The 27,973-nt window shown below is 47.2% G+C and overlaps 1 protein-coding gene and 1 long non-coding RNA gene across 2 annotated transcripts in view; both read right to left on the bottom strand.

Annotated features, from left to right (window-relative positions):
• The window catches only part of LOC308483605, a 46,083-nt gene extending 18,260 nt beyond the window's left edge, over positions 1-27,823 (bottom strand). The window contains exon 1 of the long non-coding RNA XR_013989726.1: positions 27,784-27,823. This is a non-coding gene — a long non-coding RNA (uncharacterized lncRNA). The remainder of the gene's footprint in view (positions 1-27,783) is intronic.
• IL1B (interleukin 1 beta) overlaps positions 11,604-27,973 on the bottom strand; it is a 49,857-nt gene continuing 33,487 nt past the window's right edge. The window contains exons 2-8 of the mRNA XM_081017573.1: positions 19,245-19,452; positions 16,971-17,030; positions 15,577-15,625; positions 14,373-14,571; positions 12,956-13,126; positions 12,709-12,845; positions 11,604-12,105 (exon numbers count right to left, since the gene is read on the bottom strand). Of these exons, the coding sequence (XP_080873699.1) occupies positions 11,905-12,105; positions 12,709-12,845; positions 12,956-13,126; positions 14,373-14,571; positions 15,577-15,625; positions 16,971-17,017 (804 nt within the window). The 5' untranslated portion in view covers positions 17,018-17,030; positions 19,245-19,452 and the 3' untranslated portion in view covers positions 11,604-11,904. The remainder of the gene's footprint in view (positions 12,106-12,708; positions 12,846-12,955; positions 13,127-14,372; positions 14,572-15,576; positions 15,626-16,970; positions 17,031-19,244; positions 19,453-27,973) is intronic.

Here is a 27,973-nt window from a genome sequence, read left to right on the forward strand (position 1 = left end):
AACTCTTAACTGCTGCCAGAGTTATTATTTGTCAAAACTGGGGGGCGGTAATGAGGACACTGTCCACGAAAGAATGGAGAACAAAAATGTGGGACTCTGTATGCATGGTTAAGCTTGCATACATGGTGAGAAACAGAGAACGCAGGCAACGAGATAATGCCCTTATTGAGAAATAGGTCTTTTTATAATTTCCTGGAATAATAAGGTACAGGATAGTGTAAACACAATTGTATTACTTGCAGCCTTGTGATATTAATTAATTAATTAACTATGTTTGACATTGGTGTGGAATTTTTTTCCTATGTGTTTGGTTCTAGATATCCCCTTCTATTTCATTGAAAGGGCATCTCCTTCATGCCTCCCATTTCACAGCTTGGAGAACAGAGGCTGGGGGCTTTCTTTATTATTTATCACGGAACATAGTTTACTTCTGAGTGAACAGTTACAGGATGACGCAGCTCAACAGCTCTTACATATTTGGGCACAAGGAAAAGCCAGTGCAGTGGTTAAAAGCAGGGGTAGGCAACCTAAGGCCCCGGGGGCCAGATACGGCCCAATCGCCTTCTCAATCCGGCCCGCGGACGATCCGGGAATTAGTGTGTTTTTACATGAGTAGAATGTGTGCTTTTATTTCAAATGCATCTCTGGGTTATTTGTGGGGCATAGGAATTCGTTCATTCCCCCCCCCCCAAAAAAATATAGTCCGGCCCACCACATGGTCTGAGGGACGGTGGACCGGCCCCCTGCTGAAAAAGATTGCTGACTCCTGGGTTAAAGCGTCAGATTAGGACCTGGGAGACCAGGATTCGAGTCCCCACTTGGCCATGGAGCTCACTGGATGACCTTGGGCCAGCCACAGTCTCTCAGCCTAGCCTATCTCACAGGGTTGCTGCGAGGATAAAATGGTGAGGAGGAGAACAAAGGTGGGATAGAAGTGCAGTGAAGAAATGAATAAGCTCTGTATTTGGGCTAATAGCACGAAGTGCTAGATGCAAGCACAGAGTCTGAGGTCAGGATCCTTCCAAGGTTCAAGGCAAGGGAAGAGCTGCAGGACTCAGCAGAAGCAATGACGACATCCCAACGGCTGCCATGCTTCCTCCTTCGGGGCCATCTAATTAGCCACTGTGGATACAGGATGCTGGACTTGACGGGTCTCTTTTTATGTTCTTATTTTGGTCATACGAAGCAAAATTCCAGCATAAGCATCTAGCACTTCCTGTGACTCACTTCCTTGTTATTTTGTGTTGTCAGACGCTCCCTTGGACACCCCATTGGGTTTTTCTATCTTTTAGATCTATCTAAGAAAACAGTAGTTTAGTTCCTTGTTTGAAAAAAGGCGGGGGGGAAGGCATGGAAAAAGCAATTATTTAAAAAGCAAGAAAGACAACATATTGTTCCAAGGTTAGAATTGAAAACCCACAAAAATATTTTTCATTATGGTGGGAAACATGAAAGAAACTCAGGGATTCTTAGTAAGTTTTGATTCTAAATGATAAAAATTCATGTGTCCAGGTTTAATATTGTTATGAGTTTGTGGGTGCCAGCGTTTGTGGGTGCAAGACACCCATCATTCCTGGACTTAGTAAATGTTAGAATTTAATCAGTGCTTGGAGAGTTAAACTGGAAGTCAGACTTTCATCTCCCTGTGTTCAAAAGATCTCTTGAAAGATGGGCTATTAGTAGGGGGGAAAGACAGAAAGTTGGGCTATCAGCAAATCAAAGACTCTGTGCCAACCTGCAAACAGTTTGGGGGGGAGAGCCCCTCCCTGAACTCAGAGTTTTTGTTAGCTAGAAGTTTTAGGATTTCAGTTGGCTGTGGCATGATCAAGGAAAAGAGGTGTCAGTCTGTCAAATGCAGCAAACTGGAGGAGTGGTGGTGAAAGGTCAATTTGGGCTGACAGTTTGAATCCAGTGGGAAAAATGGGACCCTCTTGGAGTGTAGAAGAAGAAGAAGAGTTTGGATTTGATATCCTGCTTTATCACTACCCGAAGGAGTCTCAAAGCGGCTAACATTCTCCTTTCCCTTCCTCCCCCACAACAAACACTCTGTGAGGTGAGTGGGGCTGAGAGACTTCAGAGAAGTGTGACTGGCCCAAGGTCACCCAGCAGCTGCATGTGGAGGAGTGGAGACGCAAACCCGGTTCCCCAGATTACGAATCTACCGCTCTTAACCACTACACCACAATGCCTTGAACCCCCTCCATGGCAGGCTCAGGTTGCATATATGTGCAAATAAACAATCTATCATAAAGACACCACAATCTCAGCTGTGCCTCATTTCCAAAGGAAACATAGACCCTGTGTAAGCCCCTGGATTCCTGGAAACATGCACCGCTCAGAAAGTGGGGTGGTGGCATGTAACAATATCTTCGTTTTCCAGAGGATGTTTTCAGTCTGCTGTGATGGCCAACTCACACCCACAAGGATATTGACAAACTGCAGAGGAGGGCAACCAGGATGGTCAAGGGTCTGGAAACCCTAGAGGGAGTTGGGTATTTTTAGCCTGGAGATGAGAAGACAGAGGTGACACGTTAGCCATCTTCAATAACTAAAGCGCTGTCACACAGAAGATGGAGCAATACCGTGGTACCTCGGGTTACAGACGCCTCAGGTTACAGACTCCGCTAACCCAGAAATAGTACCCCGGGTGAAGAACTTTGCTTCAGGATGAGAACAGAAATCGTGCAGCGGCAGCGGGAGGCCCCATTAGCTAAAGTGGTGCTTCAGGTTAAGAACAGTTTCTGGTTAAGAACAGACCTCCGGAATGAATTAAGTTCGTAACCCGAGGTATTCTTTTCTGCTGCTCCAGAGGGTAGAACCCAAACCCAATGGATTCAAATGACAAGAAATGAGATTGCAACCAAACCATTAGAAAGAACATTCTGGCGGCAAAAGATGTTCAACAACCTCAAAATGTGGTGGACTCTCCTTCATTGCAGGTTTGTAATCAGAGGTTTTAGGGCCCTTGGTGGCCAGGGATTCTTCAGCTGCGATTCCTGCATTGGAGGGGGTTGGACTAGATGATCCCTTGGGTTCCCTTTCAACTCTGCAACTCTGTGATTCCTTCATTTGAATTGCAAATAAATCCCCAAGGCTCCACCCAGTGGCATGTGGCTCCCTGCGCAGACCTTCCCTCTGGGGAACTTCCATATCTTATGTCATCATCAGGAAACTGAAAACCACAATTTCCACTGCGAGCAATAACCAAACTAGCTATAACTGTCCTGATTTATAAGACATCCTGGGTGCTTCTGGGTATCACCACAATGAGGCTCGTAGCTCTGCCACTTTGTGGTTTTTTTTTAAAAAAACTTTATTGCAAAACAATTTACATATAACAACACAAAGACAATAACTTAATGACAACTAAACATTAACTAACAACACATCGTCTAACATCACACACACTTTTGACTTCTGATTCACCTCATTGTGCTTTCTACATATTCTTAACCTTTATGCATTTCCTGTTATATCTGTTACATATCCAGAAAATTTTCTACATTTATAGTTTTTCTTAATATTCAAGATTCAGTCTAGACCTGTCAGGAGATTTGCATTTTCACAATATTGTTTTAGATATTTTTTTAATGTTATCCATTCTTTACACACTTTCTGGTTTGAGTTTCCTCTTATTCTTCCAGTCGTTTTCGCAAGTTCCAAGTGTTCTATCATCTTCATCTGCCAGTCAAGCTTTGTAGGAATTGAGTCTTTGTAGAAATTGTAGGAATTTCCAGTTTTTTGCTACTAAAATTCTCTGCATTTCTTTTGACAGGGAAAGAGCTTCCATGTGAGAGCGTCAAAATATGATTTTGAGATAAAAATAACTATATCTCTTATTTAGAAATTAAGCCATACTGCATGCCATAAGTTTATGAATTTATGTATTTATTACATCTACACATCTATTGCCAAAAAACTAAAACACCAAAGCTTTTCAAATGTGCGGGACACTTAATTCCATTTGCATGCAGTTTTCCTCCCTCCAAAAATTAATTTAACTTTCCCCTTGAAATTAAAAGGATTCTAACCTACAGACAAACAATGATTATTTTATTTTAGCCAGAGTGTAAGCCTACTGGATCAGGCCAAAGGCTCAGTTGCGCTCCCTGCAGCAATCAGCTGATTGCTGCTGAACATGTTTCTTCAAAGGAGGTTGCTGCAATCGCTGATCAGCTGATTGACAGTTGCAGCAACCTTCTTTGAACTTTGACTGGAGTCAATCACCTGACATCATTATGACTGACAGGTGATTGGTCCCAGCCACCTGCCCAATTGACCAACCAACCCTGACTGGGGTAGAGAGAATCCCTATCAGATTTTCAGACAACACAAAGCTGGGAGGAACAGCTGACACTTTGGAAATCAGGTACTGTACACAATACAACTGGAGAAGGTTTTGGGACAAGCCAGCAAAATTAATGGGAGCTACTTAACCCCAGAGGGACGTGGGTGGCGCTGTGGGTTAAACGACAGAGCCTAGGGCATGCCAATCAGAAGTTCGGCGGTTTGAATCCCTGTGACGGGGTGAGCTCCCGTTGTTCAGTCCCGGCTCCTGCCCACCTAGCAGTTCGAAAGCACCTCAAAGTGCAAGTAGATAAATAGGTACCACTCTGGCGGGAAGGTAAACAGTGTTTCCGTGCGCTGCTCTGGTTCGCCAGAAGCGGCTTAGTCATGCTGGCCACATGACCCGGAAGCTGTACGCCGGCTCCCTCGGCCAGTAAAGAGAGATGAGTGCTGCAACCCCAGAGTCGTCTGCGACTGGACCTAATGGTCAGGGGTCCCTTTACCTTTTTACTTAAACCCAAATGGAACTAGATGGCTGGCACTTAATATAAAAACTGTTGCAGAGCAGCTTTTAAACTGACCTCTAGGGGAATTCCGAGAGGAGCTGGGTACATCAGGCTTGGGATGAATCACCTCAAGGAATTAGGGCAAAAGCCTCTCTTGATAGTCCAAATGAGGGCAGAGGAGAAGGAAACTGGAATGCAAAGGAGCATGGCAGCCATTTGAAGAGGGCAAAGTAAACACACCACAGACATCTGGAGAAAAATCAATCTCATTTATTTGTATGCTGCCTTTCCATAGTTAAAACCATGCTCAAGGCAGCTTACAATATACAAGATTTGCACAGTTAGAAATATATAACAAAAGTAGTCCCAAGCAACAGATTAGAAAACAACAACCCCAAAATGTATCATAGAATCATAGAGTTGGAAGAGACCACAAGGGCCATCGAGTCCAACCCCCTGCCAAGCAGGAAACACCATCAGAGCACTCCTGACATATGGTTGTCAAGCCTCTGCTTAAAGACCTCCAAAGAAGGAGACTCCACCACACTCCTTGGCAGCAAATTCCACTGTCGAACAGCTCTTACTGTCAGGAAGTTCTTCCTAATGTTTAGGTGGAATCTTCTTTCTTGTAGTTTGGATACATTAGGTTTATTGCAATTCCCATCTAAGTCACAATAAGATCTCAAAATACAGATACAAAGAATTCATATCAATGATCAGCAAAATTCACATCTCCAGATTTAAATCTTGACCCCAACAGAAAGCTTTAAACCATACCCCACCCCAAGAGACTGCAGACCTCCTGAGAAGCAGGTCTTGAAGGAATCTCCGTTCTGGCACTCACTGTTCAATAGCTGAAGTCAATCAGTCAAGGCCCTTCCCTGCCCAGCCAGGTGGAATGAGGTTAGCAAGACAGGGAGTAGGTCTTGCAAGACTCACTGCCTTGGATATGCGAAACCAGAAAGGTGATTCAGATACCTCAAGAGCTGGCAGGTGGAAGACAGAGCAAGCTGGTTTTCTGTTGCTCCAGAGGGGAGGACTCAAATGGCAAGAAAAAGGATTCTGACTAAACATCAGGAAGAACTTCCTTATGGGAAGAGCTGTTTGACTTTTAGGAAGAACTTTCTTTTTTTCTTTTTATACCTTTTTTTTAAACATATCAGTTCCAACAGTCATACAACATATCTTCTCATCTTATTCAATATTTTAGACTTCCGTCAACACCTCTGATGATTTTCCGTTCTTTATCACTTATTCTGCATTTCTTAATTTCTATATTGCATTTAATTATCCTTAACTAATAATTCTTATCATAGTCTTTCTTGTAATATTTCAGATAATCCACCTTAGAAAACTTCTTGCAGTCCTACTAGCATAATCTGTTCATCACAATTACTTTTCAAATAGTTCATATATTTACTCCAGTCCTCTAAGAATCTCTGATCCTGCAGGTTTCGAATCCTTCCTGTTAATTTGTCTAATTCTGCATAGTCCATCAACTTCATCCTCCATTCTTCTTTCGTCGGTAGTTCTTCTACCGACGAAAATGCTTCCATTTTTGTGCCAATAATATTCTTGCTGCTGTCGTTGCATATAGAAACAACCTACAGTCCTGTCTGTTAATATCATCTCCTACAATGCCAAGTAAAAATGCTTCTGGTTTCTTAATAAATGTATATGTCAGCATCTTTTTCACCTCATTACATATCTTTTCCCAGAAGCTTTTCACTTTTTTACATTCCCACCACATGTGATAAAAAGTTCCTGACTTTTAGGAGGAACTTTCTGACAGTACGAAGTCATGTTTGACAGCGGAACGGACTGTCTCAGAAAGTGGTGAATTCTCCTTCTCTGGAGGTTTTTAAGCAGAGGTTGGGTGGCTGTTGGACTGGGATTCATAGCTGTGATTCCTGCTTTGCAGGGGGTTGGACTAGATGGCCCCTAGGGATCCGTCTAATTCTTTCTATGAAGTAGTTTTGCTCTCTGTGTGTCAAGAAGGGCATTTTCCAACAAGCTAGAAATCTCAGAAAGGGCAGACTCCTCCGCAAAGCCAGATGAATGCTTACTAATAAACTTTTCCTTCTATGCAAATTGCAGGGGGAAACCGTCCACACACACCCCACCTACACATACACAGAACAGACATTCTCCAGGCTCTTTACTAGGAAGTATAAATGATTCTCAGTGCTATTGTTGGGCGAAGATTATGTCATTGCCTGCTGACAAAAGCACGATGATCAGCCAGGAAGTGATATTTCCAAACCGCAAAATTTCCGGCAATTCGAAATGTGACAGAGGCTTAATGCGGCAGATGGCCTCAGGGCTGCAAGAGAAGCAGTGATTTAGAGCAAGCAGTGTGTGCGATTTAATGGTCAATCCATTCAGTGAAGGTTATCCATCAATTTGGAGGGCCAGTAAACCTTGCCAGATCATCGCAGTCCTGGAGGCTGGAGTTATTTTCAGACAGTGGCTGGCTCTGATTTGTAAATTTTTTTTGGTGATAATTCTATTTTATCTTCTTTGCAAACCGCTTGGAGGGTTCCCTTCCCCCACAGGCAAATTTTATGAAATAAATAACTTAAAAGAACAGAAATCCTCCTTTTTCACCGCATCCCTAGCATCAATTAGCTGTGATTGCAGGGGGTTGGACTAGACCATGGGTAGGCAAACTAAGGCCCAGGGGCTGGATCCGGCCCAATCGCCTTCTGAATCTGGCCCACAGGTGGTCCGGGAATCAGCGTGTTTTTACATTAGTAGAATGTGTCCTTTTATTTAAAATGCATCTCTGGGTTATTTGTGGGGCGTAGGAATTTGTTCATTCCCCCCCCCCCAAATATAGTCCGGCCCCCCAACAAGGTCTGAGGGACAGTGGACCAGCCCCCTGCTGAAAAAGTTTGCTGACCCCTGGACTAGACCAGGGGTAGCCAACCTTTTTATACCTACCGCCCACTAATGCATCTTTCTTGATGGTAAAATTTCCTTACCGCAAACCAGTGCTCGATGGAAGGAGGATTCAGCTTGCGCCGTAGACGCCCCTACAGCCCACCTAGAATCCTGAAACGTCCACTAGTGGACAGTAGGGACCAGGTTGACAACCCCTGGACTAGACCCTTGGGGTTTCCTTCCAACTCTCCTATGATTCTAGGAGCAGAACTCAGATACCTTTTCCTCCCTATTGCTCCCAGGGGACAAGGCAGGGGCCTGGAAAGGTACCAGGGCTGTGAAACCAGAAGGGCTAGTCCAATACATTTTGCTGCCTGAGGCCAACACGGTACCTGCACCCCCATGCCCATTCCATGCACCAAGAAGCCGATGGGATTTCAGGCTTGTCGAAGTGCCCAGACGGCCATGCACACCAGGCAGGAATCAGAAGAGCTGAAGGGGTGATGCTTTCATTAGAGTGTGATGCTCTCACCAGAGAGATGGCCGTTAGAGGCTGGGTCTTTGGCTGCAGGCAGGTTCTCCAGCAAAACCCTGGATTAGCATCAGGGAGGCAGGGACAGACCTTGATTCAGGGAAAGGAAAAGCACAGGGATTTTTAAAAAATTGTTGCTTAAGCCCAAATGTTTCATTGATGACACAACTGGGAAATTTGTTGTGCTAAACCGTCAGGCACGTAATCCCAGCGTGTCTGTTGCCAGTGGTGAACTGAGTGCGTGCAAAGATGCACTCCAGCTGTCTTCCATCTGCATGCACATCCCAGTCTATTTTTCATGGATACACGGCTGTACGGACTCCCCCCTGACGCGCTGTTGCGTGCATGCACACACACACACACACACACATACCCCCCCTCCGTGAGAAATGAAGACCGAGTGGAGCGGAAGGAAAAACTCAAGTCTGCGAGACTCAGAAATACAACTATTTTAACATAGAAGCACTGCAAATAAGGAAGTCTGGAGTGAAAGTCTGGCAGGGTTGCTGAGTAGGCACATACAGATTAGCCTGAAACTTACCCATGCTAATATATATATATATATATAGAAAGAGAGCACGCGCAAGCATGCTGAATTGAGACAGGATTACATGTATTCCGATTTAATTAATTAATTTTATTGCATTTCTATCCCATCCTTTTCTCCCAGGAGCTGCTCTTGGACCCTTTTCAGCTGAAGATCGGGGTACAAATGCTTCAAACAATAACCAAACAAACAAACAAACAAACAAACAAACGGTGGCATATGTGGTTCCCCCTCTCCTTATTTAACACCCACAACAACAACCCTGTGAGGTAGGCTAGTCTGAGAGGCAGCGACTGGCCCCCACCGAGCTTCGTGGCTGAGTGGGGATTCGAGCCCTAGTCTCTCAGGTCCTAGTCATAGAATCATAGAATCATAGAGTTGGAAGAGACCACAAGGGCCATCGAGTCCAACCCCCTGCCAAGCAGGAAACACCATCAGAGCACTCCTGACATATGGTTGTCAAGCCTCTGCTTAAAGACCTCCAAAGAAGGAGACTCCGCCACACTCCTTGGCAGCAAATTCCACTGTCGAACAGCTCTTACTGTCAGGAAGTTCTTCCTAATGTTTAGGTGGAATCTTCTTTCTTGTAGTTTGGATCCATTGCTCCGTGTCCGCTTCTCTGGAGCAGCAGAAAACAACCTTTCTCCCTCCTCTATGTGACATCCTTTTATATATTTGAACATGGCTATCATATCACCCCTTAACCTCCTCTTCTCCAGGCTAAACGTGCCCAGCTCCCTTAGCCGTTCCTCATAAGGCATCGTTTCCAGGCCTTTGAGTCCAACACTCTAACCACTATGCCATACTGTTGGTGTAGTAGCAATACACTCCAGCATCTCAGCCCAGTGGAAGAGGCTTTGCTTGTGTGTTTGTGTGCTGTGCCCACAGGGACTGCAGACATGGAGGTAGTGCCGGGGGGGGGGGGGTTTACGGAGGAGGCAGTAATTGGGGGGGGGGGCTGTGGAGGAGGGGGCAGTGGCAGGTGTGATTGTGTGTGTGTGTTGCATTTTCTGGTTTTTCTCAGGCAAGCAGCGAAACATCCTGGGTCAGCCCTGACTTCATACCAAAGCATGGCAAGGGCACTCAGGAGAGATTGTGCCAATGCCCGCCCCCTATTCCAGAGTGAGACAAGAGCCTTGAAAGGGTGTTCTGGTCACGTGGACCAGGAACTCCTGGGATCACTCAAGAACCTACCAGGCCCCATAAGTCTCCAGGGGCAGGTCATCTCAGTGGTTTCCCTACCCCTGGCAGAGCAGAGGAGCCATGCAGTCCAAACTTTACCAGGTCGTGACCCGTCCATGAAAATAACTGACCATGAACTCCCCCTCCAGTCAACATCATGCCACTAGTCCGCTCTGTGGCAAAGACCAGGTTGAGGTGATGTCTCTCTACAAGGGCCAGGTGGGTGATGTACGGAGACAGCCCAGGGTTGACCTGGAGACCAGGAAGTTCTGAGGCGGCCTGCTGGGATGGTTCACTTGTGGGAATGTGCAGGAGAGGATATATTGTTTGATTATATCCTTTCCAACTTGTGTTAACAAGTTCTACAATTTAGCAGAGTAACATTCCCCTTTTTAAACTTGCAGCGGATGCGTTTGCTCAGGCTCGCTAAAGCCTCTATAATAACTGTTCTGGTATTTTCCCCTTATTCCCTCATAAAAGATAAGACATGACACAGTCTTCTATAAAAGTATAAAAAAGGTTTACTCACACATCATTCTGTTCACGATAAGATCCCAGAAGGCAGACTTAGCTTAGAAAAGTAACATATACCTGGATACTATCTCAGAAGAAGACAGTCCCTTTGTCCTCTCTTGGCTGGAGGCCAAGAGGGCATCTTTGGCTAAGCATATGTTGCTTCGTCGATGCATGTAGTCAAAAAAAGAGAGATGTCTGCCCTGCCCTGTGCTTTTGCCGTTACAGGCCACGCTCACCTCTAGTCACATGCAGAGGAAGTCTGTCCCAGCCCAGAAGGAAACAGGAAGTTTACCTGCTGGCTGGACAAACATTCCTCCCCATGTGTAAACATGTTCACTCTAGGAATGTTGCACTTGACTGCTCTTGTGTTTCACATCCCACATTACTAACAACATCCCCATCCCCTTTAACCCAGACCCAGTGCAGGTTGGTGTCCTAGCAGGGGAGATGGATGGGTTTGGTTTTTTAACCTGCCTTTCACCATGAGACATTGCCCCTCTGACCTGCAATGGTGTTAAGACCCTGCGACCCGAGAAGAGCTTGCTGGATCAGTCCAGCATCCTGTTCTCACAGTGGCCAACCCTCTGCCCTCCAGTGGTTTCCAGAAGCTACTGTTCAGAAGCATTGGTGCCTCCGTTTGCGGAGCCATTGTGGCTAGTAGTCATCAAGAGTCCTCTCCTCCTCCATGAATTTTCCTGATCCTCTTTTAAAGCTGTCTAGCTTGGTGTCCATTGCTGCCTCCTGTGGCAGAGAGTTCCGCAGGGTACCTGGGTAGGTTAACATTGGGCCACCCAGCTTACCCAACCAGGCCTTTGCTATACACGCCAGGCTGGGCCCCGGCACCTGAGAGCAAATTGTGTGAGGCAGATGTTTGATTGTGGGCAGATTTGGCACTTAGCACCACCACCTCCAGACCAGACGCTGTGCTAACAGGCAGCCTCAAATCCGGGCACATAGAAGGGGGGGGGGCAAACAAGGACTCTAGCCCTCCTCTTGGGCTGCCTTGGCTCCAGGCCAGCCTCTCCCTCTTGGGGGGGGGTCTGGCCAAAGGGACACCCCCACCCTCTTTTGGAAGGCCCTTCTCTTTCCGTCTGGCTTGTTCAGTTGGGTGTCAGAGGTACAATTTACAAACAACAGTTAGAAGCCAACCTTACATACCAGATAATTTATTAAGATGGGCCGTCAGGCAAAAAATAATTATTAAATTATTAATAAATACTTGCAATAAATATACAACAGAGAACGGCAGAGTCGAAAGGGACCCGAAGGGCCATTTAGTCCAGCCCCCTGCGGTCCTCATTATCCACTGCTTTCTTGGCAACTGCCAAGTCCTTCCAGAGAAAGGAGGCAAGTGTTGCGTTGTCTCAGTGACGGGACTTTCCTTGTCACAGAGTCAGGAGGCTGAAATTTGTCCAAAGGCGCATGTACAGGTTCTGTGCATCTTGTGCGTTTTATGTGACAATATAATCCACGATGGAGACCTCCCCAATCCGGTTTGTCACGCTGACAGCTTTGTTGACCTGGGCAGATGTGCAGATGTACCACTGAGGAAAGGCAGCTGACTCAAACCTGCTGTAGTCCCCAACTGCAACTCTGTAGAAGAGGAAGCGTCCTTTGTCGGATTTGTCGAGGTCTCCTTCGATGCTGGCCTCCTGCGGGTGGAAAAGGTGAGATTACATCTAAGGAAATCCACTTTCCAAAGCGCCTACGCTAGCTCCACAACAACAGCAGGGTGGTTCACAACATAAAACCACAACAAAAAAACAGTAAAAACAAGAGCAACCCAAAAACTGCCCCCTCCTCAACACACTGGATGTCAATCGGCCAAAGCCCTAGTTAAAGAGGAATGTTTTTGCCTGGTGCCTAAAGGTGGATAATGAAGGTGCCTGGTGAACCTCCCTGGGGAGAGCATTCCACAAATTGGGAGCCACTGCAGAAAAGGCCCCGTTCTTGCATTGCTTCCTCCCGGACCTCTCAAGGAGGACGCACGTGAAGAAGGGCCTCGGAAGATGATCTCAGGGTCTGGGTGGGTTCGTATGGAGAGAGGCGGTCCTTTAGGTACTGCGGTCCTGAGCTATTTACTCTGACCATCGCAACAACGAAAGAAGAACCTGCTGGATCAGGCCAATGGTCCACCTAGTCCAGTATCCTGTTCTCACTGTGGGCAACCAGCTAGCAGGATCTAAGCACAAGAGCTCTCCCTCCTCTTGGGATTTCCAGTAACCAGAAGCATAAGCTGTGAAGGAGCCTCTCACCTCCAGCTGAAGTGCTGGCTGGTCTCCGCTCTGCACACAAGACAGGTACAGCTCCTTCCCTTTGATTTTCAGGGCGATGGGGATCTTCGCTACGCCTTCTTCGATTTTTGGTCGATAGACGTACATTTTCACCCTCGCTGCAAAATGTGAGGAGACAGGATTAATAGCAAGAAACGTTTCAGCCCAGCTAGGACTGGCCACCCGTAGGAGATGGCTGGTGAGGAACATCAAGGATGGGGGTTCCTACCTTCTTTGCTGATGTCCGCCTGTTGGAGCTCCAAGGCCACCAGCTGGGTTGTCCCGTTCAGGACAAGGGACTTCTGGTTGACGTCTCTGATGTTGCAGGAGATGCTCCTGCTGAGGTGGTAGATGGGATCTGTGGCATAGGTGCATTCGCAGGTGTCAAAGTCAACTGGTTCTGAAGAGGAAAAGACACTCTGGGTCAAGACCTGCCACTTGCAACGTAACAGTAAGAGCTGTCCTTTGGTGGAACGTATGATCTCAGAAGGTGGGGAGCGCTCTCCTTCATAGGAGGCTTTTAAACAAAAGTTGGATAGCAGGGTTCCTTTAGCAGTGACAGCCCACCTGCTGCTGCCCCCACCCTTACCAAGCCAGAGCTGTTCTTTCTTTTTGCCCCCACATCCAGCGGTTGAGCAAGCCGATTGGGCGCCTGGGGTGGTGTGCGTGCCCTGCGCCCAGGAGTGGGGCCAGCTGCCTGTGGGGCTAGGCGAGCCAGGGCAGGATGCTCCATGGGGCCTCTGAGGAGTCTGCCTGCCTCCTCCCACTCAGCCGCCCTATAGCTGAGGGGGAGGCGGCAGGCGGACCATTTGGGGCAATGCAGAGGCTACGGGCACCCAAGCCACTGTGTCACTCCCAGGAGAGACGCGTGGCTTGGGCGCGCTGCAGGCCATGTGGTGAGTGCCACCCAACATTTTGTCACCCCCCTCAGTGGTGACACCCGGGGCGACCCGCCCCTTCCTCTGCCCCTGCCCACATCTTAAAGGGATGCACACGGAAACGCCGTTTACCTTCCCGCTGGAGCGGTACCTATTTATCTACTTGCACTTTGACGTGCTTTTGAACTGCTAGGTTGGCAGGAGCAGGGACTGAGCAATGGGAGCTCACCGCGTGGCAGGGATTCGAACTGCTGACCTTCTGATCCGCAAGCCCTAGGCTCTGTGGTTTAACCTACAGCGTCACCTGTGTCCCTTGCCCACATCTTATTCAGTGCTAACTCCCAGAAGTGTTTAGGCAAGCAGGAAGAGATCATGGCCTCTGTGTGTCCCTGATCCACCTCAAAGGAAACTGTTTAGGGAAGTTTTTAATGTCTGATGCTCTCTTGTTTTTAATATTCAGTTGGAAGCCACCTAGAGTGGCTGGGGAAACCCAGCCAGATGGGCGGGGTATAAATAATAAATAATTATTATTATTTTGAAGGGTCCTGCAGTCCAAAGGCTGTTGCTTCCCTCTAAAGCCAGAGGGATGGCGGAAAAGAACAGCGACACGACAGCAGCTTCCAGTTGGGTCTGCTTGGCCAACAAATGGAATAAAGTGCTTTGTCCTTCAACTACCTCCTGCTGCAGGAAGTGTCTCTACACTCCTTGCTGGGGATTCCCATCGGGACCACACCCAATATGGCAGCCAGCTGGTGTCCCATACTGTACCTAAGACGGAATTGATGATGTCCATCAGGTCGTCATCTGTGAAAAGTGCCCTGGCTTTGGAGGACTTCTTCTTCTTCATCCTCTCAATCGCCACCATAATGATCGCTGCCTTCTGGAAGCCCAGAGATGAAGGGCTGTTGGCGATCTTCACCTGAATGCCCACTTTGCAGGCAGGATGGTTCAGCCCTGGGAAGGCCTCCTGGGATGGGGGAGCAAAGCAGACCTCAGCTGAAGTCAAACCATCAGCAGCAAAGTCCCCTCCTGTCCACCTGGGGACAAGAAGTCTCATTCCGCAATTGTAAGGACTTGATTTTTTCCGTGTGGCGGCCCCTGAACTCTGGAACTCCCTGCTTATTGACATCAGGCAGTACTCTTTCCACTGCCTGAAATTTTATGATATTAAATAAATAAGGCAAAGTGCTGAGGGATGGGGCACCAGGCAACACTCATTGCTCTTCAGGGAGGAGTTGTCTAGCTATTTTGCAAGTCCACCACATGTGGTGAAATGTACCTTCTTTAACATTACACTTCCAACATACATTGGTCGTGTTCTTATATATTTTCGCTAGTCTTGTAGGAGTCAAATACCATCTACACACCATCTTTATATAATTCTCTTTTAACATACAGCAAGCTGTAAATTTCAAGTCCTTATTCCATAACTTCTCCCATGAAGCAAATTGTATATTCTATCCCACATCTTTTGCCCAGTGTTTCGTTACAGACTTCCTAATCTTTTGCTTCCCGTTCCAGCAACAATTTATACATTTTTGACAGAACTTTTCCATTATTATCTAACAGTTCTTTCTGCACTTTGTTCAGTCTAAAAAGGCGACTCCTTTGTTCAATCTAAAAAGGTCATTTAATTGATGATATTGGAGCCAATCAGTTAACAAATGTCTTATATCCTCATTTTAGTTTATTTTTTTACTTTCAATTGATTTCTCTCCTCAATTAACAGTTCTCTATATGTTGGCCATTCTTTTCCCATATTTATTTTTTTCACTGACAACGCTTCTAATCGTGATAACCACCATGGGGTGTCTAGCTTCCTTGGAAGGCAAATGGCCTTCTTGCTTGGAGGTGGTTCTGCAGTTCCAGCCATCTGGCTGACTAAGCCCTTTTCAGGTGTTCATTTCTGCTCATGATCAGGAGGGGACAGAGTAGTTTTCTTGAACTGAAGCAGCCTGGAGAAATTCCTTACCTGGGCCAGAGAAGGCCGGTGCTCTTCGTAGAACTGCATCTCGTCCACACTGCAAGCAGAAAGCAAGAGAAGCAGGTCAGAGACTCCCAGGCATCATCATTGGAACTAGGCTGGATACGAGCATCATGCACGACACATTTCTTGGGGTATTTGCTGGCATTGTAAGGGGAGTCAAGGTGTTGGGCAAACAAACCCCAGGCGACACCTTCTGGAACTGCCTCTTTAGGAAAGGCAAAGGCCATTTTCGCACCAGATCTCGCCCACCCTGGTTGTCCAGAAGAATATCATGTCCAGCGGGATCAATAGAGATACACACACACACAGAATCCCCCTGTCCAGTTCCTATAGTAGATCTTCTACCAGGGACTCAGCTACATTAGTTTTTGTTTTTTTTAAGCGTTTTAAATGCGTTATTACACTGTGACACCAGATGGAGCTATAGAGTTTGATCCTTTGGCAATATGATTTCCCATTATGAGCCTTACAACACATTTTCCTGAAATGTTTTTTTGGGTGTGTCTAGATCCAGCCAAAAACAACACTGGCTGCTTCTGTTCCATGTCCAGACCAAAAGCTGGATTAAAATGGGTCTAGCTCAGTGGTTCTCAAAGCGGGTGGTGGGATTACCTGGTGTGTGTGTGTGTGTGTGTGTGTGTGTGTGTGTTTGTGCGCACACTAAGAGTCAAGAGGGGCAGGGAGGCACCTGAGGTATAAATGACTATCTATCTTTGCAAGTTGGCGTCACTGGATCGTTCACCAGTTTTGTCGAATTGATTAAACTGAATAGTTTGAATTGGATTCTGAACAAACGTGTAAATAATTTCTTACTGTCTTGAATGCTAATTGTGCTATTATCTTCCTTTCTGGGTCATGCAAACCACTATTATGAACAATGCTTTTTATAGGGGAGGAGCGCTGGGGGTGAGTTTATGTTGGGAACCACTGGGCTACGGAATCCACACAACCAATCAATATCTGGACCTGAGAAGCAGGTGGCAGTCATAGTGGCGTGATTAATCTCTGCTGGAACCATTGGGGGCACCAGTTGTTCCACCTGCCTTGGACCTATATAAGGGGGAGCTGCTGCTTAAGTGCTAATTCTTGCTAATTTCACAGGGAATAATCTGTTGCCTTTCTGGATGTTGTATTTGCTGTTTGGAATATTCAGATTTAGTCTGATTTTTATTGAATTATTGTGTTTGCACTGGCATGTTTGCATTTGCATTGTTTGTGAGCCGCCTTGGGGTGTCTTTTTTGGCCAAAGGGTGGCCTATAAGTAAATAATACCATAACGTGTGTGTGTGTGTGTGTGTGTGTGTGTGTGTGTGTGTGTGTCTGTCTGTCCCTGAGAACCCAGCCCAGCTTCACAGCCAGGGGCCATCAGTGGTGGTTACCTGCAGAAGTCCATCACCTCCTCTTCGCATTCAGGCACTCTAGACATGGGAGCTTTTGATCTAGGGAGAAGAAAGAAATGGACAGTAGTTAGCGAATGAGTCTCACGCTGGAGCACCTGCAAAGGAAGGAGAAGCAAAGCTGCTGTTTCGTAACCAGATGAACAAGATTGTGATTGAAACTATGGGCACACTGTGTGGACAGATTATGAGCAGCCCCAGGAAAGGTGTTCGTATGGCTGTTGTGGTCCCACAGAATACAAAGCAGGGCAGAAAACATGTGCAACTCAAGCAAATTACTTAAATAAAGGTGGAGTTTATGATCTTTGTTGTCTGAAAACAAGCAATTCCCTTAACCACTTAGAAACTCAAGAGAATTTCGATGTGATTTAAGTCAGAGCCTTTGCTGAGTACAGTTGCCTAGTTTCCTGACTCTTACTTAGCATCTTCCTCTAATTCCCACAAACTTTCGTCTTCAGCCTGCAGAGGGAAAGGGAGAATTTCGGGGAGTGAAGAGAACTCTTGAGCATGCAAGAAAAGGAAAGCAGGCAGGTCAAGTGCACAAGTGCCTTCAAATAACTTTAGTTTGCACGAGGAATTTCAGCTTGCAGACTTCCCAGAGTCTTCTGCGAGGAGCTGCAGAGCTTCTGCAGAGAAGGACAGACCCGGGAAGGGGCCATAACTTAGTGGTTAGAGCACTTGCCAGGCAAGCAGAAGGTCCCAGATTCACTTCCTGCTAGCATCTCCAGGTAGGGTTGGAAGAGACCCCTGCCTGAAATCTTGGAGGGCAGCTGCCAGTCAATGGCCCAGTTTCTTACATTCCTTTGGGCTGGAGCATCAAGGCAGACTGTCAGGTGGCCATGGGCATGTTGCTCTCTCTTCTCCAATAACACCCAACCAAGGACCATACAAATAATTTACCATATCTCCGTGGGCCTGAGATACAGCAGTTTATAGGTATTGCAAGCCACAGTACTAGCTAAGTGGTTGAAGGCAGCCTTGAATTCTGAAGGGTCAGGCAAAGCAGGGCTGACCATTTGGGGATGAATCAAGAACTCTAGAGTGGGAAGGGATCCAGTGCGTCATTGAGCCCAACCCCATGCAGGAATCACAGCTAAAGAAGGTTGAGGTCTCTTCATGAAACCTGCAAGTCTCCCCTTTGACCGCAGACTGTCTCGCCAGAGTGGTGCATGCTCTAGTTATCTCCCGCTTGGACTACTGCAATGCGCTCTACGTGGGGCTACCTTTGAAGGTGACCCAGAAACTACAACTAATCCAGAATGCGGCAGCTAGACTGGTGACTGGGAGTGGCTGCCGAGACCACATAACATCGGTCTTGAAAGACCTACACTGGCTCCCAGTACGTTTCCGAGCACAATTCAAAGTGTTGTTGCTGACCTTTAAAGCCCTAAACGGCTTCAGTCCTGTATACCTGAAGGAGAGTCTCCACCCCTATTGTCCAGCCCGGACGCTGAGGTCCAGCACTGAGGGCCTTCTGATGGTTCCCTCGCTGCGAGAAGTGAGGTTACAGGGAACCAGGCAGAGGGCCTTCTCGGTAGTGGCACCTGCCCTGTGGAACGCCCTCCCATCAGATGTCAAGGCAATAAGCAACTATTTTACTTTTAAAAGACTACTACCCTGTTTAGGGAAGTTTTTAATGTTTGATGCTGTATTGTTTTTAATATTAGGTCGGAAGCAGCCCAGAGTGGCTGGGGAAACCCAGCCAGATGGGTGGGGTATAAATAATAAATTATTATTATTATTATTATTATTATTATTATTATTATTATTATTATCAGACCTATTCAGTCTTCTCAAGGCAGTTGTTGTGGGGTCTCTCTCCCCAAAGTCAGGGTTGGCAGGGTCCTCTCTGTCCTCCTTCTTCATGAGATGATCTGGCTCAGGCTGGGCCAGCTTCCCCCTCAAACCGGTTCCTTCTTCTCTGCTTCATAGGAATCTGCCTTTCACAGAGAACTGGGTCTACCCAGCTCAGTATTACCTGACTGGCAGTGGCTCTGTGGAGTTTGAGGTAGGAGTCTCTTCCACACTTGCCAGAAGATGCTTGCTGGCAAGGCAAGATCCTCTACCACTTAATTACAGCTTCTTAGACCATCCCATTTTCACATGGAACCCTCAGCCAGATATCTGCCTGGGGGTCCGTTTAATCCTTGCAGAACCTCTTGGCTGACATTTAATGCAGCTAATCACAGACTCAGCCTTGCAAGCCAGACATATTCCTCAAGACGACCTCCCTGCAAAGCAATGCAGAAGTTTTACCTGTCCAAGGAAGTCACGCCGGTCTCTTTCCAGAAAGGAGGATTTCTAGCCTTCCAAGCTGCTCCTCTTGCTGTGAAGTGGTCTCTGCTACAGCAGGGATGCCCCTCTTATCTGTTTCTCGGCAGCGGAAGAAGACGTGCTCATGCAAATGAACTTCCCTCTCGTACCTGGGCATTTCGAAAGCGGCGAAAACGAAGTCCTTTCCTTCCTGCTTCCATGAACAGGAAGCGGTTGCGTTGCAAAATGAGCACAGCAACACAAATTGTGAAAGCGCAGAATTTTGTGGGGATTTGCTGTGCTCAGCAGAGGCAAATAACAAGAATACCACAAGAAGTGACACCCTAGAGGCTTTCAGGAACTTTGCTTCTGCTGTGTGATGTAATCAGGCCGTTTTGGGATTTTTCCGGCGTCCCAGGGGGCTCAGCTGGTGAGGAACCAATGGCTAGGTTGGGTGGTTAGGTCAAGTAGTATTCCTGCACCCCCAACTCTTTCATGTGGCTTCCCACCCAGTAATCTAAAGAATAAGAATAATTTATTATTTATACCCCACCCATCTGGCTGGGCTTCCCCAGCCACTCTGGGCGGCTTCCAAAAAAATATTAAAATATTGCAATACATCAAACACTAAAAGCTTCCCTAAACAGGGCTGCCTTCAGATGTCTTCTAAAATGAAGGAGAGCATGGGGAGTTGTTGTTTAGTCGTTTAGTCGTGTCTGACTCTTCGTGACCCCCTGGACCAGAGCACGCCAGCCACTCCTGTCTTCCACTGCCTCCCGCAGTTTGGTCAAACTCATGCTGGTAGCTTCGAGAACACTGTCCAACCATCCCGTCCTCTGTCGGCCCCTTCTCCTTGTGCCCTCCATCTTTCCCAACATCAGGGAGTCTTCTCTTCTCATGAGGTGGCCAAAGTCTTGGAGCCTCAGCTTCAGGATCTCTCCTTCCAGTGAGCACTCAGGGCTGATTTCCTTCAGAATGGATCGGTTTGATCTTCTTGCAGTCCATGGGACTCTCAAGAGTCTCCTCCAGCACCAGAATTCAAAAGCATCAATTCTTTGGTGATCAGCCTTCTTGATGGTCCAGCTCTCACTTCCATACATCACTACTGGGAAAACCATAGCTTTAACTATACAGACCTTTGTTGGCAAGGTGATGTCTCTGCTTTTTAAGATGCTGTTTAGGTTTGTCATTGCTTTTCTCCCAAGAAGCAGGCGTCTTTTAATTTCGTGGCTGCTGTCACCATCTGCAGTGATCATGGAGCCCAAGAAAGTAAAATCTCTCACTGCCTCCATTTCTTCCCCTTCTATTTGCCAGGAGGTGGTGGGACCAGTGGCCATGATCTTTGTTTTTTTGATGTTGAGCTTCAACCCATGCACAGATCTACTCTGATATTTTCTTTTGTTGGCCACCTTCCTGATGCCCATAAATAGTCTCAAAAAATGCCTACTCAGAACTAACAATATGTAAGCTGAGGGGGCCTCAGAGGTTTCTCAGGTCTTATCCCTCCAGAATTCCTTGCTGTGAGCAAGAAGCACCCCACATTAAACCTCTATAATATAACAAACTGGTTTCGAAGTGGTTTAATTGTCAGTGAGCACTCAGAGCCGATTTCCTTCAGAATGGAGAGGTTTGATCTTCTTGCAGTCCATGGGACTCTCAAGAGTCTCCTCCAGCACCAGAATTCAAAAGCATGAGAGCATCCCACAAATGGGAAGGCGCCATTAGCTGGTGGGGAGGCCCACCCATTTGTTTGATGGCGCAGAGAAGCTCCTTTGATTATGCTCATTGTGGTGCTTAACCAGTCAGCTAAAAACCATTACCGTCCTAGACAAAGGGGCTGGCTTGGCAAGCTTGGTCTCATACCTTCTACCCCCACAGATACAGGCTCCTGAGCATGGGAAGGGTCTCAGGGCATCACCCAGACTGAGCCCCCAACCCACGGCCTTGTTAATGCACCACACCTAGGTTTGCTATGACCGGCGGCTCAGTGGACGGGCATGCGCTGCTTGCTGAAATGCCAGCGTGGTTCATGCATTCTCAAGGGCGACGTGTATCCAAATGAGACACAATGAACAACAGCGCTGTATGAACCGGATCTTCAAACTGAACTCTGGGTTTGCCAGCAGCCCTACTGCTGAAGCCCATCAGAGAGGGAGGAGGGGAAAGGAGAATGTTAGCCGCTTTGAGACTCCTTAGGATAGTGATAAAGCGGGATATCAAATCCAAACTCTTCTTCAGAGAGGTGCGCTCACTCAGCCGCAGTCTCGCTGTCCTTGCTTGGGGAGGGAGCGGGGAGGAGGACAGAGCGTGACTGGGAAAGGATTGGGCAGGGGAAGGAAACGCGGTTCGTGTGAAGGCGTGCAGAGGTGGTTGGGGCAGGGGGAGGAGGCAGGCTCTGTGCAAGGCGGTGGAGAAGCAGGGGAAGGAGGGAGGGAAGAAGAACAAGAAGAGTTTGGATTTGATATCCTGCTTTATCACTACCCCAAGGAGTCTCAAAGCAACTAACAATCTCCTTTCCCTTCCTCCCCCACAACAAACACTCTGTGAAGTGAGTGGGGCTGAGAGACTTCAGAGAAGTGTGACTGGCCCAAGGTCACCCAGCAGCTGCATGTGGAGGAGCAGAGAATCAAACCCGGTTCACCAGATTACGAGTCCACTGCTCTTAACCACTACACCGCAGCAGTTGCAGCATGTAGCCTCAAGCGCAGGGATCTTTCGAGGTAGAGTGGGCAGAGGAGCGGTGGTAGAGTCACGTGTATTATGTGCAGAGCTTGGGATGCAAGCACACACCACACAGCCGAGGAGGTAGAGAGAGCTCCGGGCTGCGGGAAAGCATCCGGATCCTTCCCGCCTCCAACGGGTGCTGAAGGCATGCAGGCACCAAGCCCCCACTCCGCCTCACTTACCTCCCCGCTCTCCCCTCCCTGGACTCTCCCCCTGGCGCCCTCCACTGCTTGGCCCCCTGGCTTGCCACGCCACTACGCCCAATGGTAAAGACATCCCTGAGCAGAGGTCAACAAACTTTTTCAGCAGGGGGCTGGTCCACTGTTTCTCAGACATTGTGGGGGGGCGGACTATATTTTTTGGGGGGAAATGAACGAATTCCTATGCCCCACAAATAACCCAGAGATGCATTTGAAATAAAAGCACACATTCTACTCATGTAAAAACACGCTGATTCCCAGACCGTCCGTGTGTCGGATTTAGAAGGTGATTGGTCCAGATCTGGGCCCCAGGCCTTAGTTTGCCTACCCATGCCCTGGAGAGTGGCTGCTGCCAATCCGTGTAGACAATACTGAGCTAGAGGGACCCCAAGGACCTGACTCAACATTAGGCAGCTTCTTATGTTCTGTTGTGCTCCAGCAATTAGGATGACTCAGAGAGTCACCCATCTCACCCCACAGTCCTGCTGGCGACGGCCTAGCCTGAATCCCAAAAGCCACAGCCTGGTCAGTATTCAAAGTACCCCTTGAGCAAAACTGGAAGTCGGACGTCACAGATGCTCTGTCTGAGCGCATTGCTGGGCACTCCTGGGTGCGCGGTCGCTGCTCGGCTGTGGTCACGACCGGAATCAAACTTCCTCCTTGGCATCACCGCAACCCGCTTCCTGTTTCTCTCATTGGCTGGGCTGCATTGTCCTACGTGGGGTTTGACTAGGGCTGGCAGGTCTCTTGATTTACATATGTGGGGATTTGTGAAATTGTGACAAGTCCCCCTCTTTCCCCGGCTGACCCAGTAGGAGAGCAGGAATGGTGACTCAGGTGGGTTTCCAGGCTGGCTCCTGCGTTGGGAAAACCCGATCCCCATGCCCAGCGGATGGGGTGTAATGGAAGGGAGGGTCTGGGGCACTTGGGGGTCTCCTTTTTGTAGCTGTGTGTTGGAGCTCAGGGAGCGGAATTTGCAGCGAGAGCTGTTTTGTGCATCTGCTGAATAAAGAATTAAAAGGTAAAAGTAAAGGTACCCGTGACCGTTAGGTCCAGTCGCAAATTACTCTGTGGTTGCGTTGCTCATCTCGCTTTACTGGCCAAGGGAGCCTGGTGTACAGCTTCCGGGTCATGTGGCCATCATGACTAAGCCACTTCTGGTGAACCAGAGCAGCGCACGGAAACGCCGTTTACCTTCTCACTGGAATGGTACCTATTTATCTACTTGCACTTTTACATGCTTTTGAACTGCTAGGTTGGCAGGAGCAGGGACCGAGCAACGGGAGCTCACCTGTCATGGGGATTCGAACCGCCGACCTTCTGATTGGCAAGCCCAAGAGGCTCAGTGGTTTAGACCACAGCGTCACCCGAGTCCCTGAATAAAGAACAGAGGTCTTTAAAGGAGTCGTCCTTTGAGAGCATGACAGAGACATCCTTGGGGTCCCAGAATCTCCTGCTTCCAGCAGGAGGACCCTGAAAGCATAGCACCCTCTCACTCTGGGCCAGTGGCACCCAAATCTTTTTAGCGACTGCAACCCCTTGGTTACATAAACTGGAAATGCAGTGTGGTTGAGGGTATGTTCTTTCACATGTGGTGGACCTGTAAAAGTGTAAAAGAGTATTGGGAAATAATTTAGAGTGAATTGAGATAAATATTTAATAGCACCTTTCCCAAAAAAGCCCCAGAGTCCTTTTCGTTGGGGATAATTCAGATGGAAAATCTCAGGTGTCAAAAAAGGTTATTTATGTATGCCACCATGTTTTGTTAGCCCCCAAATGGAAAACGAGTGAGGTCCCAGCCAAAGAAGAATGGCAACTTAAACTGATGGAATATGAGCAGCTTGCAGACTTAACATACAGAATAAGAGAACAAGAAGAACATTCATTGAAAGAAGATTGGAAAATGTTTATTGAATATATGGGGGGGGGATCGTGTACGTTGGCAGCATTAAGATAAATTCAACAGTGTAAAGAAGTTTTGATGGAAGTAATAATGGAATATTGAATAGTTTAGTTTATATAAAAATATGCAGGAGTTTATGCTATGCGAAATGAACCATGGAAAGAGAAGAAGGGAAGTCATTGATATTTTAAGGCTGTTTCGATGAATACTCTAAATTGTAAAACAGAAAATTTAAATACACATACACACATGGACACACACACAGACTGGACACTCCAAGTGCCCCAATGTTCCAGGGACAGTCCTGGAGTTATGAAAGCCACCCCAGCTTCTGATTTGTACCTGAAATGTCCCTATTCCCCCTCAGGGAGGAAGATGACCTGACATGCGGCAGTGAAGGAGCATCCTGTTGCCTCTCCACGGTCGCCATTCCCAGTCTTCCCTTGGGCATCTCGTGGTGGCTTCTGGAGAGCAGGCAAGGAGACAGAGAAGGGCAGGGAAGAAAGGGGAAATGGAGGGGAGCACAAGTCTTGATTTTTTTTTTAAGGTACCGTACTTTTCTGTGTGTATAGGACGTGGGTGGTGCTGTGGGTTAAACCACAGAGCCTAGGGCTTGGCGATCAGAAGGTCGGCAACCCCAGAGTCAGCCATGGCTGGACCTAACGGTCAGGCGTCCCTTTACCTTTACCTTACTTTTCTCTGTATAAGACGCCCCCCTTGTATAAGACACCCCCTATTTCGGGGGAATCCAAATTAAGAAAATGGCCCAGAATTGTTGCGCTTTCTTTTGGAGAGGACGGCCCAAAGTTGTTGAGCTTTTTGGGGACGATTGGAGTTTTTGAGCTTTTTTGAGGAAGAATGTCATTAAGTTGTTCAGCTTTTTTACGGAGGGTTTCCAAGAGTTCTTGGGCTTTTTTTGGAGGGTGGTGGTTGACAAAGGTTACTGAGGTTTTTTTTTGGGGGGGGGGGAGCAGTAAAAAACTAACCCGATGGTTACAATCACTCGCACATTAATTTACAGTAAAAAAACTTGTATAGTCTTATACACAAAAAGTACGGTACTTTGTGTATCAGGGCCTAATTCTTCCCTTCTCTAAAATTTGTTTACTGGTGTGTGGTTTTCTTTTTGTAAATCTACCTAAGAATAAAATAAAATAGGGATTAATGGTATTTTTTTCTGGACAGTGGAGGTGCAGTTGGTGTCGTGGTGGTGGCACTTGCCCTGGGGTGGGGGGCTCTGTGGGGTGGGGGGCAAAATGGGGTGTTGAGGAGGGTCAGTTGTGGGGAGTGAGAAATGTCCCTGTTTTCATCTGGGGAATGTTGGAGGGAATGTGCTCCCTACTCTGTAAAAAGTGTTATGCAGAATAGCAGTTTGCATGGCCCACTAAGGAAGATAAAATTCAAGACAGTAATGATGAATTGCGCATCTATTCAAAATAAATACATAAAATACATATATGCTCCAAACTAATCTTTTGGCTAAAAAAAGAAGCAAGAAATATTGCCTGAGAAGTATTCTTACGCATTCTTACTAACGAAAAGTTAAGGGCGAAGGAAATTTGTAGTATAAAATATTTATATGCAACTACTTACCAAATATGCCCAAACCTTCGGCTGCCGCAGATGTACGGTAACTAATTCATAAGGAAATCAATAGCTATTTCCAATAATTGGCTGTCTTGTGACTTGTGGGAACTCAGCATCATAAATACAGACAAACGTGTCCCAAAGAAATGGCTTTGAAACCAATAAGAGGAGGAAAACTCTTAAATAGGAAGCAAAGGAGGGAATTTCGTTCAAGGCTCTGGTCAATTGCGAATAAGCCACACACCTGCCTGGGTCCTTGTAGGGCCTTTAGCATCACACCTGCGCTAGGCCCCATAAACCTTCTGGGGGTCCCTGCAAAACTGACGCTGGGTGTGTGTGTGACCAAAGGCTCTCCACCTTGCCCAGGGCGCTATTGACCTGAGAGCTCCCCCTGCTCCCCCTCTTCTCTGCTGATTGGAGAAACATGGATTCGGTAGCGTAAAAAGTTGCCCTTGCGCTGCCATTTGCACAAGGAGGTTAAGCAGATGCCAGGGAAGATGGAGGCTGGAGGAGCTCTGAGTGCCCCCTGTTATTTGTTGTTGTTTAGTCGTTTAGTCGTGTCCGACTCTTCGTGACCCCCTGGACCAGAGCACGCCAGGCACTCCTGTCTTCCACTGCCTCCCGCAGTTTGGTCAAACTCATGCTGGTAGCTTCGAGAACACCGTCCAACCATCTCGTCCTCTGTCGTCCCCTTCTCCTTGTGCCCTCCATCTTTCCCCAACATCAGGGTCTTTTCCGGGGAGTCTGCTCTTCTCATGAGGTGGCCAAAATATTGGAGCCTCAGCTTCAGGATCTGTCCTTCCAGTGAGCACTCAGGGCTGATTTCCTTCAGAATGGATCGGTTTGATCTTCTTGCAGTCCATGGGACTCTCAAGAGTCTCCTCCAGCACCAGAATTCAAAAGCATCAATTCTTCGGCGATCAGCCTTCTGCCCCCTGTTATATCTGTCTCTAAAATTTGTATAGCACTGCGTCGTTGAAATATATATCAGAGCATTTCGCAGCCATAAAAACATTAGGCTGCAGGGGACCAGAAGAGTTCAGTTAGCATGTGTTCAGCTGCCACTTTTATTTTGAAAATGCCCAACTTCCCTGATTTATGCCCTGTTAATTCTGAGTCCATCAGAACTTGTTGTTAAGCACCGAGACCAGGGAGAAGAGTTGGTGAAAGAAGACTGGAAGAAATTTAAAGACTATTTACAGAAATATTGTAAAATTAATGAATCTTAGAAGGATGTTGGATAGAAACTAAGTGGTTTCCAGCTGCAATGCTTTAAGAGATATGAAAAACGGTTTACAAATGGGTAAAAGTTTAATGGTAAGGATTTGCTGAACTAACAAACCAAACTGAAATACAAAAAAGGGAGGTACGAGGAGGTCCGGGGAAATAAGGCTAGGGAAGGTATATTATGGAAAGTTAATGTGTTTTTAACTGTATTTTGTATGTTCTCCTTTATTTTTATTTTTATTGTTATATTTTAAAAATCTTATTCTTTTTTCTGTATTTTGTACTTTCTTGTATTTTTATTTTTTTGTTTTTGTATTTGTTGAAACTTTAATAAATATCATTTATATAAAAAAAGAACTTGTTGTTAAGCAAAGGGGAGTGGAAGAAAGCATCTGCTGGTGTTGAAGCTGCCCTGTGTCCACACAGGCAAACAATTCATTTTTCTTTGTGTGGCTTTAGAAGCGGGCACGGCAAAGGAGGCTGCCATGGTGAGAGCCCCTTCCTCTTCAGGGCTTCCCACTGCATGGCATACAGGCACACTGAGGACTAGCGCCGCCAGCAGGCTGTGTTGGATAGTAGGTTAAGGCAGCTCTTTCCCAAGACTGGTTTCCCCCACAGACGACTGACTGCAGGTGTGGTGCAAGAGAAAGTGACCTCAGGGCACAGGCACAACCCTTCTCCTTTCTTATTCTAGAGAACCTAGATGGGCTCCCTCTTTGCTGCCCTTCTGCCAGAAGGTGAGTACATTTCATTTCCAGCAAGTCTTTGGGAACTAGCAAAAAGGTAAAGGGACCTCTAGGGATGCGGGTGGCGCTGTGGGTTAAACCACAGAGCCTAGGTCGGCGGTTCAAAACCCCGCGATGGGGTGAGCTCCCGTAGCTCGGTCCCTGCTCCTGCCAACCTAGCAGTTCGAAAGCACGTCAAAGTGCAAGTAGATAAATAGGTACCACTCCAGCGGGAAGGTAAACGGCGTTTCCATGCACTGCTCTGGTTCGCCAGAAGCAACTTAGTCATGCTGGCCACATGACCTGGAAGCTGTAAGCCGGCTCCCTCAGCCAATAAAGCGAAATGAGCGCTGCAACCCCAGAGTT

This window comes from Podarcis pityusensis, assembly GCF_964106645.2.
Source record: "Podarcis pityusensis genome assembly, chromosome: 8".
NCBI classification, from domain to species: domain Eukaryota; kingdom Metazoa; phylum Chordata; class Lepidosauria; order Squamata; family Lacertidae; genus Podarcis; species Podarcis pityusensis.